Source organism: Pan troglodytes, chromosome 23 (assembly GCF_028858775.2).
Source record: "Pan troglodytes isolate AG18354 chromosome 23, NHGRI_mPanTro3-v2.0_pri, whole genome shotgun sequence".
Classification (NCBI taxonomy): domain Eukaryota; kingdom Metazoa; phylum Chordata; class Mammalia; order Primates; family Hominidae; genus Pan; species Pan troglodytes.
The window spans coordinates 46,675,168-46,690,174 of NC_086016.1; the positions used below are offsets into that span (position 1 = coordinate 46,675,168).

General features: G+C 55.8%; 1 protein-coding gene across 4 annotated transcripts in view; it reads left to right on the forward strand.

Moving 5' to 3' along the window:
* Positions 1-15,007, forward strand: part of PRR5 (proline rich 5) — a 69,322-nt gene that overhangs the window by 382 nt on the left and 53,933 nt on the right. For 2 of the 4 annotated variants that reach the window (XM_003317296.5, XM_063807691.1), the window contains exon 1: positions 8,020-8,175. The exons of 1 other annotated variant lie outside the window; for it this stretch is intronic. Coding sequence is in view for 1 of the 3 variants with exons in the window: in XM_009438576.5 (XP_009436851.1) it covers positions 10,755-10,840 (86 nt within the window). In the remaining 2 variants the exon portion in view is untranslated. Of the gene's footprint in view, positions 1-8,019; positions 8,176-10,702; positions 10,841-15,007 lie in introns of those variants that run through there. One more of the 4 variants, XM_009438576.5, reaches the window with a different exon arrangement.

The window sequence follows — 15,007 nt, forward strand, 5'->3', positions numbered from 1 at the left end:
GCCCCCCTGGGTGAAGGTCCAGCCTCTCCCACCCCAGCCTCCCGGGACCTCCCGAGCTCGTTCTCTCCCAGCCTCTCTCGCTCGCCCCCCGCCCCGCCCCCTTCCCTCTATCTCTGAGTTTGTCCGCGTCTCTGTGGGTGGGTCTCCGTCCAGCCGCCCCGTGTCCCCATCTCCTTCCCCGACACCGCTCTCTCCCCGTGGCAGCTCTCCCCTCCCTCGCCATTGCTCCCCCTAATAGGGCAAACAAAGATGGTCGAGGATGGAGGACCCTTCCTTTCTGAGCCCTGTCCTGGCTCAGCCTGTGGCCCCCACCGCTCTGGCCTCTGGCCTGGGCCTCCAGCCACTTCCTGGCTGGTAGCTGGCCCTGCAGAGTGGGTGGGGGCAGGTGGAGGCAGCAGGCAGATCCCGGGGCAGAGGCTCCAGGGCTGGAGCGCTTAGCGGTCTGTAAGGTCAGAACCTGGGGAGACACCCACACCATCCCTTGGCAGGTGGGGACACTGGGCAGGTCTGCCTGGCCACGGGTCTGCGCCTCTGACCTAATCAGATGGATTTCTAGACCCTGTTCCCATAAGCAGAGCCTGACGCTTTCTAAGATTTTTTCCACCAGAGCCAAGGTAGAAGGCTGGGGGAGGGTCCCACGTCCAAAGGTCACAAGATGTGGTCCCAGCGACTGGGTCACTTCCTCCAAGCGGCCTCCACTTCCCTACCAGTGGCATGGGTGGGAGTGACATCTGTGGACAGAGGCCATGAGGACCGTGTGGGGTGGCCTAGCTGCAAGGTGATTAGTGATGCTCTTGGTGGGAGGGTGGTGAGTCCCATTCCCTGGACTGGATCTGGAGGCGGGAGGGCGCCTCCCTGTGGCCTGCACTCGGCGCAGCCTCCAGAATCCTGGGGGTAAGCTGGGGCTCTCCAAGTGAGGTCCTGGACCCCCAGATCATCCTCCTTGATGACAGTGCTTGATAAAATGTCAATTCCTGGTCCCTGTCCTGAGCTGGTAAGGGGGCACCAGAAATCTGCATTTTGTAAGTCCCCCATCGTCATTCTAATGCACATTCAGGTGTGAGCACCACTTGGTGGTAACATCGGATGAGGGGGACAAAGTCATCTACCTTCCTCCGGCTGGCGGACAGCGAAGAGGACCAAGAAGGGCCCATCCTGGGGTCTACAACTTTGCTGTGTCCCTGGGCAAGCCGCTCCCCTCTTGGAGCCCAAGTCCCCCAGCAGTCAGAGGAGGTTATGGCCTCCCCAGGGACCTTTCCTGCCAAACAGTCTGGGATTCTGAGCCCTTTGTTTAAATCGTGGGGCGGGGATTGCTGTGAAGTCCGGCAGGCCTGAGTCAGGATCCCAGCTCCAGCACTGGCTGGCTGTGTGGCCCTGGACAAGTCACTTTCCTTCTCTGGTCCTTGGGTTACTCACCTGAAAACTGGCGATCATCATATTACCCCCACTCATCCACCCACAGGGGCAGTCAGGGAGGTCCAAAGAAGTGTGGTGCCCCACATCGCAAGCACACCATGGTGTGGGTGGATCGGCCGTGGGAAGGGCTGGCACTTCTGTGTCTTGGCTGGGTGGCGATGGGGATACTTGCATGGACTTAATTCCTCACCAGCAGGGAAAGCAGCCTGTGCAGAAACATTTGTGAGCTAATGGGTTTTTTGTTTCTAAGGGATGGCTTAAAAGGCCTGGGGACGGTAACACAGAACTGCCTGGCAGAGGCGGGCAGCGCGGTGTGGTGCCAGCTTTCCTGCTCACGCCCAGTAAGTCAGGGGCGCAGACACCAGGAGGGGCGGGTGATGAGAAGGAAAGAGGAACACCAGCCCCTCTCCGGGTGCCGCAAGTTGTGGACATTTGTGGATGTGAACAAAACCGTCTTCTGGGACATGTGTGAGAAGAACAGAGCTCTCATGAGACTCCCGTAGAGGAGGGGAGTCATTCATTCATTCATTCATTTACTCATTCATGAAGACCTTCCCCAGGCCCCACAGATGGCAAGGAGGGCCCCTCAAGATAGAAAGACCCACGCAGAAACAGACAGGCTACTGATGCTGTGTGAATGTGGTGCTATCTGGGTCAGATGGCAGTGTGGGTCGCCCACAGGCTCAAACAGCAGGGTCAGGGCATCCTGCTTCAAGACCCTCATCCTGAAGCCCAGAGCGGGGCCGCAGGGGGCCAGTGCTGAACAGGACCAGCCATCTCTTAGATTAGAGGCAAGAAATGTGAATCAGAATCTTGGGCCATTATGAAGACATGGTTTAGCTGAACAAAGAGGTGGCTTCTTGGTGACAAGACAGCCCTCATTTTTTATTTTAACCACATCTCTCTTTTTTCTTATGTCTTAAAATTGAATCTTGCTGGGGAGCACGTGGTGGCACGGGGGCTTGGAAGTCTGGTGAGCATATTTCTCGGTGACTTCAGAAACCCTCCGTCTCGGAGAGCAGCCCTGGTGCTGCTGCTACCCAGAGGCTTGGCTGCAGATCCTCAGACCCTCAGCTTCTGGTGGCCCAGCAGGAGGAGCCTTCAGAAGCCAGGGAGAGGGGAAAGGTTAGGGATCCCAGAGTCAGGGCCACCTGCCCTGACTAAAGCTGGGAAAATTGCCTAAGCTCCCTGAGCTTCAGTTCTCTCATTGCAAGGTGCAGGTTGGAATAAACAGCTTAGGCGACTGAGGGGGTGGGTTCTGGAGCCAGCTGCCTGGGTTCAAATCCTGTCCCACCTCTCAGGAGGTCTTGGCAAGTTACTTAACCTCTGTCTACCTCCACTTCTTCATCAATGAAATAGTGATTCCTGCCGCACTCTAGGCTGTAGGCTGCTGTGAGAGTAAAGCAACTTCATGCCAGGTGCTTGAACAGTCCCAGTTAGGACTGTTCCCTGTGAGTTGTGTAAAGTAGTGATGTCATTCTGTAGCCACGTGGTCTTGCTATACTGATGTCTAGTGACATAGCCTTGTGGTGCATAGTCTTGTAGTGCTGTGGTCTTGTAGTGTCGTGATCCTGTGATAACCCTGCCTTGGCATCAGCCGTGGTATTGGTATTAATGTTAATGTTGCGGTGGCCCTAAGGGTACAGGAAATGAGATAAATACAGTGCTCACTCTGGGCCTGGCCCAAGGAAGCCCTCAACTGATGCCTGTGCCCTTCTGTCCCCTGCCCCAGAGGAGTAGGGACAGAGATGGAGTTTGCTGTTGTGTTACACGGATACCCACATGCTGGGGCAAGTGGGGATGGGGAAGGGCCAAGTTCTTGTTTAAAAGATGTCAAGATGGCCGGGCACGGTGGCTCATCCCTGTAATCCCAGCAGTTTGGGAGGTTGAGGCAGGTGGATCACCTGGGGTCAGGAGTTCGAGAGCAGGCTGGCCAGCATGGTGAAACCCCATCTCTATTAAAAATACAAAATTAGCCAGGCGTGGTGGCACACACCTGTAGTCCCAGCTACTCGGGAGGCTGAGACAAGAGAATTGCTTGAACCCAGGAGGCAGAGGCTGTAGTGAGCTGAGATCACGTGCCTGCACTCCAGCCTGGGCAAGACAGAGCAAGACACCGTCTCTAAATAAATAAATAAAATAAAAGATGTCAAGAAAACACATGTATTTGTCTCGGCACAGAGGGCATTGCTGTCCTGAGTTCTGACTCCCAAGCGTGGGCTACCCTCTGGAAGGGAGGGGCTGCCTGCCATCTTCTGAGCTCCTGTCCTGCCAGCCAGCCCCTGTGCATAGACCTTCCCAGGCACTGTCTCACCTACTCCTCCCAGCCAGCCCACGAGGTGGGCGTGGCCCTGCCCAATTGACAGATGGGCAAACTGAGGCTCAGGGAGACCAAGTGACTGCCCAGAGCCATAGCAAGGGGGCACGGCTGGGACTCAAACCTGGGTCTGCATGCTCCACCCCACTACACAGCATGCGCGAGGGTCAGGAAATACCGCCACAGAGCCTTGCCATCAGGAACCACCATGGCGGGCTCCTCTGACCCCAGCATGAGTCCTGCTCATTTTCTGGAAGGTTCTTAAGGCTGTGCTTTCTGTGCCATCTGCTGGGTTGGTTAAAGGCCTTCACTGGGTTGCAAAAGCAGTTTCCCCAGCAAAAGCAATCCACCTAGTGCCCAGAAGAGAATCCAGGCCAGAGACATGAAGGGAGAGAGGACCTAGCCTGGAGGCATAGCCCCCACTTAGTGCCAGAAGACCCGAGTTCTGGCCCTGGTTCCACTGCTTACAGCCCCTTTGAGTCTGAGGGTGTTACTCTCCGTGCCTCAGTTTTCTAATCTGTGAAACAGGAATTTTGATTTCTGCCCTGCATAGCTCCTGGGGTGAGTAGGCTAAAGCTGCCAAATAATAATGGCCAATGCATAGGCAGCTCTTGGGAGGCACTGGACAGCGTCTTAGAAGTTTACCTACTTGCCGTCTTTTAACCCTCTGAAGGGCCTCCGCGTTCACTGTTCCGTCATCATCCCATTGTACAGACCAGGAGGGTAGGATAGAAAGATATCAGTATCTTGTCCAAGGTCACCCACTGGTGAGGCATTTGGGTCTGATTTAGACGAACAGAAAGCCATCCGTTGTGGCCACTTCTTGGTGGATAGACGTGTGGCTCCCTACTTGATTATTCTCAGTAACGGGGAGCTCACTACTCTCTAAGCCCCTATAACTGTTAGTCTAGGGCTTGGGTAGGTGGCGTTGATGGTCCTTGGTAAATAGACCCCACGTGGAAAGGGAAGACAGGGAGAAGATCCTGAGCGTGGCTTTGGCTTTGCTGTGGTGGAGGGGCCGGGAGATCTCCCCACGGCTGGGAGAGGGTGGGCCCACGTTCTGCTTCATGCCTTCCACAGGCCAAACCTGAGGCTGAGAGAGGAGAAAAATGCTCAACAAAGAGGACAGACAGTAGCTGCTCAAAAAGCCTTGGGGTGGACAAATCCTCTTTCTAAGGGAAATTTTAAATATAAAACCAACATCGCCATATTGGACAGAGTCTGGAGAACGGGCTCTGATTCTGCCTGCAGCCTTTCTCCCTAAACATATTCATTTCCAGTCAATTTGTTCTGAGGTGGAAGTCCTGTTGCATAGCGGCACCACACCTACAGCTCTACGGTTCTGTATCCTGCTTTTTTCTTGTTTTCTTTTCTTTTTTTTTTTTTAGACAGTGCCTTGCTCTTTTGCCCAGGCTGGAGTGCAGTGGCACAATCACCGCATTCCGGGTAGCTGGGACCACAGGCACGCACCACCACACCCTGCCAGTGTTTTCATTTGTTTTTGGTTTTTGGTTTTTTGGGTTTATTTTTATTTTTTATTTTTTTGTGTGTGGAAATGAGGTTTTGCAGCTGGGCACGGTGGCTCATGCCTGTAACCCCAGCACTTTGGGAGGCCGAGATGGGTGGATCGCCTGAGGTCAAGAGTTCAAGACCAGGCCAGGTACGGTGGCTCACGCCTGTAATCCCAGCACTTTGGGAGGCTGAGGCGGGCGGATCACGAGGTCAGGAGATCGAGACCACCCTGGCTAACACGGTGAAACCCCGTCTCCACTAAAAATACAAAAATTAGCCGGGCATGGCGGCAGGAGCCTGTAGTCCCAGCTACTAGGGAGGCTGAGGCAGGAGAATGGCGTGAACCCGGGAGGCGGAGGTTGCAGTGAGCCAAGACCGCCACTGCACTCCAGCCTGGGCGACAGAGAGAGACTCCGTCTAAAAAAAAAAGAAAAAAAAATAGTTCAAGACCAGCCTGGCCAACATGGTGAAACCCAGTCTCTACTAGAAAATACAAAAATTAGCCGGGCATGGTGGCATACACCTGTAATCCCAGCTACTCAGAAGGCTGAGGCAGGAGAATTGCTTGAACCTGGGAGGCAGAGGTTGCAGTGAGCCGAGATCTCGCCACTGCACTCCAGCCCAGGTGACAGAGCAAGACGCTGTCTCAAAAAAAAAGAAAAAAAGAAAGAAAGAGGCCGTGTGCGGTGGCTCACGCCTGTAATCCCAGCACTTTGGGAGGCCGAGGCGGGTGGATCACGAGATCAGGAGATGGAGACCATCCTGGCTAACACGGTGAAACCCCTTCTCTACTAAAAATACAAAAAAATTAGCCGGGCGTGGTGGGAGTCGCCTGTAGTCCCAGCTACTCAGGAGGCTGAGGCAGGAGAATGGCATGAACCCGGGAGCCAGAGGTTGCAGTGAGCCGAGATCTCGCCACTGCACTCCAGCCCAGGTGACAGAGCAAGACGCTGTCTCAAAAAAAAAGAAAAAAAAGAAAGAAAGAAATGGGGTTTTGCCACGTTGCCCAGGCTGGTTTTGAACTCCTGGGCTCAAACTGTCCTCCTGCCTTGGCCTCCCAAAGTGCTGGGATTACAGGCATGAGCCACCACATCTGGCCTGTTCTGCTTTTTTCACTCGATATAATATCGTGAGCATCTTTCCTGTCCCTAAGCAGCCCAGGAGCTCGTGAGCAGTCACACTGAGTTTTCAGCAGCTGCACAGTATCTGTCCCATGGCTGTTCTGTCATTTGTCTTGGAGCCCGCCTTTCAGTGGGGCCTCCACATGCACAATGATGTGGAAAGCCGTGTGACCCCAGGCAGGGCTCTCACCCTCCCTGCATCTCAGTTTCCTGCTCTGCTGTCAAATGGGAGCAAGAAGCAACCCACATCCTAGGGGTTCTGGGAGGAGTAAACGAGGAGATGGGATGTGAAGTGTCTGGCATGTGGTGGGGCCTAAAACTCGGTGGCTGTTGTTACTGTTGCTGTTGTTATTATTATTGTTATTATTTAGGTCACATATCCTAATTAAATTGTGGATCCTTGCAGACAGGAGCCAGATTCTCTGCAATCCTGTGCCCCACTCCTAGCCACGCTCAGTCATGTTTATGATTTGATTCCTGATGTTCGGTTTCCCCCAAATAGAATGAGTCTCTGTGTGGGTGAGGTGCTGGGAGAACTTGATTGGCACAATCTCATTTTGTCCCCCATGAGCGGGGATCCTTAGCTCCGTTGTAGAAACTGGCTCAGATGGGCAAGTTACTGAACCTGGGAAAGTGAAAAGAAAAAGAAAAATCAAAAACAAAAAAAGAAGGCTGGGCGCAGTGGCTCATGTCAGTAACCCCAGCACTTTAGGAGGTCAAGGCGGGTAGATCACTTGGGCCCAGGAGTTTAAGCCAAACCTGGGCAACATAGCAAGACCCAGTCTCTATTAAAAGTACAAAAAAAATGAGTCAGCCGGGCATAGTGGCATGCACTTGTGGTCTTAGCTACTCGGGAGGCTGAGGTGGGAGGATCACCTGAGCCTGGGAGGTCAAGGCTGCAGTGAGCTGTGATTGCGCCACTGCTTTTCAGCCTGGGCAACAGAGTGAGACCCTGTCTCAAAAAAAAAAAAAAAAAGAAAGAAAGAAAGAAAGAAAAGAGAAGAGAAGAAAAGAAAAGGAAAAAGAAAAAACTGGCTCAGAGAGTGTGATGGCCCTCCCCACAGTCACACAGCAGAAATGGAGGATCCAGGAATGCTTCCTAAAGGAGGCGGCAATGGCCCTGGGCCAGCAGGATGGGGGGTTTGACTGGGCCAACAGGCCGAGGGTTGGTGTTCTAGGCGGGGTGAAGAGGAGGAGGGGGGCTGTCCAAGGGGCATAGCAGTCGGAGCCCAGCACCCAACATAGGGCGGAGTGGAGTGTGGGTGGGGCTCAGGGGCGTGTGCTGAGCTTACCTGAAGTCGGCAGGGCAGGAATGAGCTGTCTGGGCTCCTGACCCCACCCTGCACCTTGGACCTGGCCAGTTCCTTCTGTCCGGGCAGGAAGGGGTGCTCTGTGGGCTTGGAGGATGCAGGCGCCTTCCTGGGGACTGCTCTGTGAGCAGTGATAAAATATTTATCAGCCAGCAGCTGGGCTTCCCTGCACAGGGTGCAGTCGGGGGCAGCTCCCACCCGAGCCTGCAGCCTGAGTTCTGCTGAGTCATGGGGGAGCCCAGTGAGCCACCTGCCCTCAAGCTCCTGGGCCCCCTCTGCCCTTTGGCCATGTGAACACCTCCTAATGTGTAAGCCATTCGGCTGCCCCCAAGGCCAGGCATCCAGCGTGCTTAGTGCTGAGCAGGGTTTCAGAGCTCACCCCCAGGAGGGTGCAGACCTCAGCCAAGGTCGCAGGGCAGAGGAGACCCGTGGGCTGGGATTCCACCTGTGCCCACCCTGGCAGCATCCCACCTCCTGAGTCCTCTCGGCACCCAGCAAGGTAGGCACTCTTTGTGTCTGGTTTTAGCGGTGGGGACGCCTGGGCGTGGAGAGGGGGTGCGGCGTGTCGGGTCTCACAGCCCTTAGCGGCCGAGCGGAGGTTTGGCCCTGGTCTGTCTGACTCCAAGACCCTGCTGTGTGCCCCTGCCCCGGAGGAGCCCCACTCCGTTTCAGCCCTGAATCAGGACTAGGGTGTCTGTCCGCCCTGATGTGACACAGTGCTGTGACTTCGGGTTTGTGCTTTCGATTTTTAGAGTAGCAGCAATAACAAAAAACAGTAGCAGATGGCTTCTTCCTACTGCTGCATGGGGTGGGACAAAGGGCAGGGGGTTCAGATTCTTTTGTTCACTCATTCATAAAAAACATTCTGGGTGCCCTGGCCATGGGCCAGCGCTCAAGGCTCCAGGGACCAGCGGGGGACGTGTCAGATGGACCTTCCCTAGGGGAGCTTATACCATGGTGAGGGGAGTCAGAGGGGTGGGCTCAGTGCCTGGGCCTGCTCACATGCTGTGTGACCTTGGACAGGTTGCTTCACCTCTCTGAGCCTCAGTCTTTAATTTGTGAATTCAGGATAAACTTGGCTTTTTCTCTGAGCAAGCAAGGATCACACCTGTGTCCTTTTTCTTTCTCACGGCCTCACATCCACCAAAGCTTGTGGGCACGGATCAGCCTTTGCACCGGCTCCAGTTTCCAGAGAGGCCCTGGCAGGCTTTGCATTGGCTCATCCAGGAAATAACCGGGAGCTGGTGCTGGGGGCCTCAAGGACCAGCTGGTTTTAAGGTGGAAGTTTTGCCTAAGGTGCTTAGAGTTCTGAAGGGAAGTGCTGGTACCCAGAGTCACGTGTGCAGCAGCTGTGAGAGGGAGCAGGCTGCATGCAGGCTCTTGATGGGAACCCTGTGAGTGGTCGGGTCATCTCCAATGCCCAGTCCTGGCTGGGCCCTTGTTGCACCCGCTCACCACCTGCCCGGACACGCAGTCTCTTCCTGCTCCCTCTCAGCCTTCTCTCCTCTGGGCCTTCCTCCTGCCGTTCCTGCACCTAGTCTGATTTTTTTTGTCGTCCTTCACCTGCTGGGCTTCTGCTGGCTCTTTTTTTTTTTTTTTTTTTGAGATGGCGTTTCACTCTTGTTCAGGCTGGAGTGTGATGGCGCAATCTCAGCTCACTGCAGCCTCTGCCTCCAGCAATTCTTCTGCCTCAGCCTCCCAAGTAGCTGGGATTACAGGCGCCCGCCACCACACCTGGCTTACTTTTGTATTTTTAGTGGAGATGGAGTTTCACCATGTTGGCCAGGCTGGTCTCGAACTCCCGACCTCAGGTGATCCACCCGCCTCTGCCCCGCAAAGTGCTGGGATTACAGGTGTGAGCCACCGCGCCCTGCCTGCTAGTTCTTTAAGCCGCTGCTGGAAGGCATCCTTCTCTAGAAAGTCTTCCTGGCTGCCTCCTGTTCACCGCAGGCCGGGCGGACCCACGGCCCCCCTCAGTGCCATCTCACCCTGGGCTCTGCTCATGCCTTTGGGCCAGCGCTTGTCATACAGAGCTTCTCTGCCCTGTTCCCAGGTCTCCCCGACAGGCTGGGGCTGCTCTGTGTGATTCATCTCTGGGTCCCAGGGCTCAGCTGGGGGCTGGCACAGAGTGGGACCCCAGCAGCATTCAATGAATTGAGAGCACGAGTGAGCGACAGACATCAGGGCACCTGCGTTAGGGGACAGGAGGAAGCCTGGGATGATGGATGGTCAGCTGGACAGTGGAAAATTAAGATTTCTGGGGCCTTGAAAGACACTGCCATGGGAGTCAGTGCCTTGGGGGGTCAGGAGCACTGGCCTCCAGGTCTGAGCCTCTCCCCTTGTAGCCGAGTGACCCTGAGTGACTCCCCACTCTCCTAGGCCTCAGGAGATACGTGGGGCCACCCCAGGTCCATTCTGCAAATGCAGCATTTATTCATGCGAGGGAGGCAGGCAGGAGCAGGCTTGTGTTCTTAGGATGCTCACAGTGGTGTCCCACAAACACACAGACAGACAGAAAAAAGACCTAGATGAAATGTGCCGAGATGGGGAGCAGTAATTTCTCTGGTGGTTTGTTTCTTCTTCCATCCTTTTTGTATTTTTCAAATTTTTAGAGTCCCTTCAGTGACTTTGAGCGTGCATTGAGAGCCCAGTAACACTGGGGGGCAACTGCCACAAAGACACAGCCTCGGCCAGGCGCAGTGACTCATGCCTGTAATCCCAGCACCTTGGGAGGCCAAGGCTTGTGGATCACCTGAGGTCAGGAGTTTGAGACCAGCCGGACCAACATGGAGAAACCCCATCTCTACTAAAAATACAAAAAAATTAGCCAGGCATTGTGGCGCATGCCTGTAATCCCAGCTACTCAGGAGGCTGAGAGAGGAGAAGCACTTGAACCCAGGAGGCGCAGGTTGCAGTGAGCCAAGATCGTCCCATTGCACTCCAGCCTGGGCAACAAGAGCGAAACTCCATCTCAAAATAATAATAATAATAATAACAATAATAATAATAATAATACTCAGCCTCCCCCCTCTGGGACACTCAGTCTGATGGGGCAGGCTGGTCAGAAGACACAGAGCCATGGTGTGTTTGGAACTTTCGCAGAGGGAAGCCTGGGGCTCGGGAAGCCCGGAAAAGACGCCGGCGCAGCCTGAGGGCTTGTACAGGTGCCACTGTGCTGAAGGGTGGCTACGAGGGAGGCAGGTGTATGGGCGAGGGTGAGTGCTGTGTGGCTGGAGACTTAGGGGAAGGTGAGTAGGACGGCGAGAGACCCACGGGGAAGGAGGGCTGGACCTCAGCCTGAGTGAGTGTGTTTGGTGGGATGAGCAGTGATGTCAGTCCCTCCTGGGAGCTGCTGTGATTTGGGGCTTTCTACTTTATTCACTCAACAAACGTTTCTCAGAATGGAGGGTGCTCGGGGCCATAGGGCACAGATACTGATGTGGCCCTTTAGGGTCACAGGGTCCAGGGTTCAAGTCCCAGCTCCACCACTATCCAGCTGTGCAACTTTTGACAGTTTGCTGTACCTCTCTGAGTCTCAGATACTTCATCTTTGAAATGGGCAGAAGAGCACCTGCCCCGTGGCTTCCTGTGAGGATGTATAGAAAATGCTGGTCCAGCTCCTGGAATGGCATGTCCCTCCCCCACCCTAAAGTGCACGTTTAGTGGAAGGAAAGGGGGGATGGGGAAGGATGGGGGATGGGGACAGAAGCGAGCATCTGAACCTAACAGGAGGGCTGGTCCCTGCCTGGTGGGGCAGCAAGGGGTCCTGCCACAGCCCAGCCAGGAGGTGGGCATCCCAGAGCCGCAGCAGTGGCAGCGCTGCCTCCATGGAGGTCCCACAGCAGGACTTACCAGCCTTTGTCCTCCCTACTCTGGGTGCCCGACTTTCCCATGGAAGCTGCTGCGTCTTCCCATGCCTGCCCACCACAGCAGGTGGGCTGGGACGTCTCTCTGAGCTGCAGATCCCCTGGTTGGGAGAGTAGGGGATGGACATCTGGCCTGAGACCCCCACACACACACCAGGGCAGGTTCCTGGCTCCCTGCCAGAGCCTAGCTGCCTGCCTAGAGGCTCAGAGTCCCCAAGAACTCAAGGTGACACAGTGGTGGCAGTGTGTGACAGAGGAAGGAGCCAAGGTGGGATTTGAGAGCCTGGGGCAGGGCAGGGCAGGGCAGGCCTGGGGCACAGGCTGCGGGACCCGGACAGAGCAGAGTCGGACTACAATGTGGTCTCCACATTCATGCATCCATCATGCAGCTCTCACTGGACCCTGGCATTCCAGGGCCACGATTGTCTGCCAGACTTGCACGGCAGCGGCTCTGCCTTCCTCACCCTACCGTGCCGCCAGTGGTTCCTGAGTCTCTTCTCTCTCGGCCCCTGCATCTGCAGAGCTGAGATGCTGATCCTCCTCTCCTGGCCTCTGTGTGAGGCTCAAATGACACCAGCCCATGAAGGGCTCAGCACATGCCTGCCACATAGTAGGAGTCTGCAGGATGATGGCTGTTCACCCGGAGGGCCAGCCTTCCTTTGACTGGGTTCCTGGGAACTCTGGGAAGCGCTTTGCAAAATGTTAGTTAAAAAAAAAGTTTGGGAGGCCAGGCGCAGTGGCTTATGCCTCTAATCCCAGAACTTTGGGAGGCCGAGGCGGGCAGATCATGAGGTCAGCAGTTTGAGACCAGCCTGGCCAACATGGTGAAACCCTGTCTCTACTAAAAATATAAAAATTAGCTGGGCATGATGGTGGGTGCCTGTAATCCCAGCTACTCAGGAAGCTGAGGCGGGAGAATCGCTTGAAACCGGAAGGCAGAGGTTGCAGTGAGCCAAGATCGCACCACTGCACTCCAGCCTGGGCAATAAGAGCAAGACTTCGTCTCAAAGAAAAAAAAAAAAAGTCTGAGAAACATCCCTTTTTGAAGAGTCCAGCAGACAGTGCAGGCACAGCTCTGGGGAGGCGAGGATGGCTGTTGAACTTTGTTTGACTCTGTGTTTTCCAGCCTTATGGGACCAGGGACCCTGCTGGGAAAGAGCAGCCACTGAGTCCCAGGGGGACACCTGTGCCTTGTGTAGCTGTGCAGAGGGTGCTGTGGGGCTCACGGAGGGCTGAGGCAGGAGATGATGTGGGCAAACTGCCCTGTTCAGAGGTCCCTGTGGCCACAGCCTGGAGGGCAGGCAGGAGGAGGAAGCCCAGCCACAGGGAGGCCAATGTGGAAGGGATGCTGTGGCCAGAGCCGTGGCCTGAGAGCACAGTGGCTGGAGGGAGGAGCCGGCAACAGTAGGAATCTGCAGGGCCTGGGAGACAGCACAGAGGGAACCTGCTCCACGCGGCCATGGACCTGCCTCACCACTGGCCCACTGAGTTACAAGGGGCGTGGCCAGCAGAGCTGAGATGTCCTCAGGAGAGGAGCCAGCCCAATGAGGCAGGGAGGCCTGCATGCTAGGGTCAAGGTTAGCCACACTCCCTTGCTCTGCTGGCCCCAAAGCTGAGAGGACCCTCCAGGGAGGCTTCTGGCCACAGTGCCAGGCAGATTTTGGGAAGGCAGTGTCACGGTCACTGAGCTCAGGTGAATTTCCTCCTTACGTATACTCTAATACAGGGGATGCCATAGGCAGACGGTGGAGAGAATGGGGGGAGGAGGAAGGGGAGGGGGAGGAGGCCCATCCAGGCCCCAGCCAGAGCTCTTCATCCACCTTCCTCCGTGGCTGTCAGCTGCCTGGACATAGCCTCTGGTGCTGGGCTCTGGATTCCACCATGTGTCCCCGCTGGCCTCTGTGTGCCCATAGGTGAAATGAAGACCCCCTGCGCCTCACACTCTGCCTTCTCACAGAGCAATTATGAAAGCCTGGTGAAGACACGGAGGCTGGCACGGGGCGACTGATTTGGCCAAGGTCAGATTTGAATCCAGCACTTAGCTCAGGCCTGGCACATAGGAGGTTCTCAGGAAACACTTGAGTTAAAAGGAGGCTGCATATGGCTCTCTCGACACGGGAATGTTGCAGAGACAATCACAGTACCTGGCATGTGGTCAGAGCTGAGTAGCTGCTAAGCCATGTTATAATTACAGTAGCCACCTAAGGAAATTGCCGCTCTCATTCTGCAGGGCCACCCAAGGCCTCTCTGAGCCCACTAGGGAACGTGCCTACTGTAGCGGGAGGCCTGGACAGTACTGTCCTCTAAACGCAGATGTGTGTGTGGTGGGGCAGGGCTACAGAGAAGACTTTGGTGGATTAGGTTACTCCAAGAAGGGTTTTGCAGGATGAATAGGAGTTGGCCAACCAGACCAGGCTTAAGGGAAGATCATCCCAAAATAAGTGAAGGGTGAGCATGTGGACATGAACTGAGCCTGACTTCCAAGGACAGAGCCTTCCGCCAGGAAGCTGGCCTCTGCTCCCATTCACTCAGGAGGTTTCAAGGAGGCCCCTGGATCCCCCGCCTCTCCTCTCAGACCCTGGGAGCTGATTGCTCAGGCTGCCTGCAAGAAGCTGGGAGCTTCTAACTGCACGGCCACCCTCTGGCTTTATCCCTGCAGTGGAGCCCTGGAGAGCCCCTTCCTGTCATCTGCCCCTTGAGTCTGGGGAAATCCACGTGGGCCAAGCAGTGCTTGGGGAGCGACAGAGTTTGTAGTCGAGATAGCCACCCACCTCGAGGGCCACCTGGCAGCCCCAGCTCCTGAGGAAGAGGCTTCTTGCCTTGGCCCCCACCCCATCTGCCACCCACACCCAGAACCACAAGACAGAGGGCCCAGACCTAGGTTACTCAAAACCAGAAACTGCCGAGAAGATCTGAATGAGTAGCCCCCTTGGGGCCAGGGCCAGGTGGCTGGGCAAAGCCTTCCTCCCACGCCCAGCACCCCGAAGGAGGGCAGGGGCTGGGGGGAGCCCAGGAGACTGTGTCCACCCTCCCAGGCCACCCTGCCTTAGGCCCCAACAAAGGGCAACTCATAGACCCTTGGGGACCCCTGAAGCAGGTCCTCTAATTGGCCTCAGATCCAGTCCCTCTGGGGTCCCAAGCCCTGGCTGCAGAGTCACCCCCTCTCTCCTCCCCATGGCTCATTAGCTACATCCTAAGCCTCAGTCTCCCCATCAGTAAGATGAGAAGCCTACTCGCGAGCCACCCAGGGAATGGAAGCAGCTTCCACGGATGAACAACTGTGTCCACCCCTGTCATCCTTGATAGGGTTCATGGATGGCTGAAGAGGAGCCAGCCCGATCGTTTGTCAGAAGCCCTAGCCCAGGAACAGGGGCTGGGCCCCTCGCGGGGGTTGGTTTCATTGGCTTTGACTGCAGCGACAGGTAGGGTGTGTCCCCCGGACTGGGTGGGGGCGTCGAAACCAGG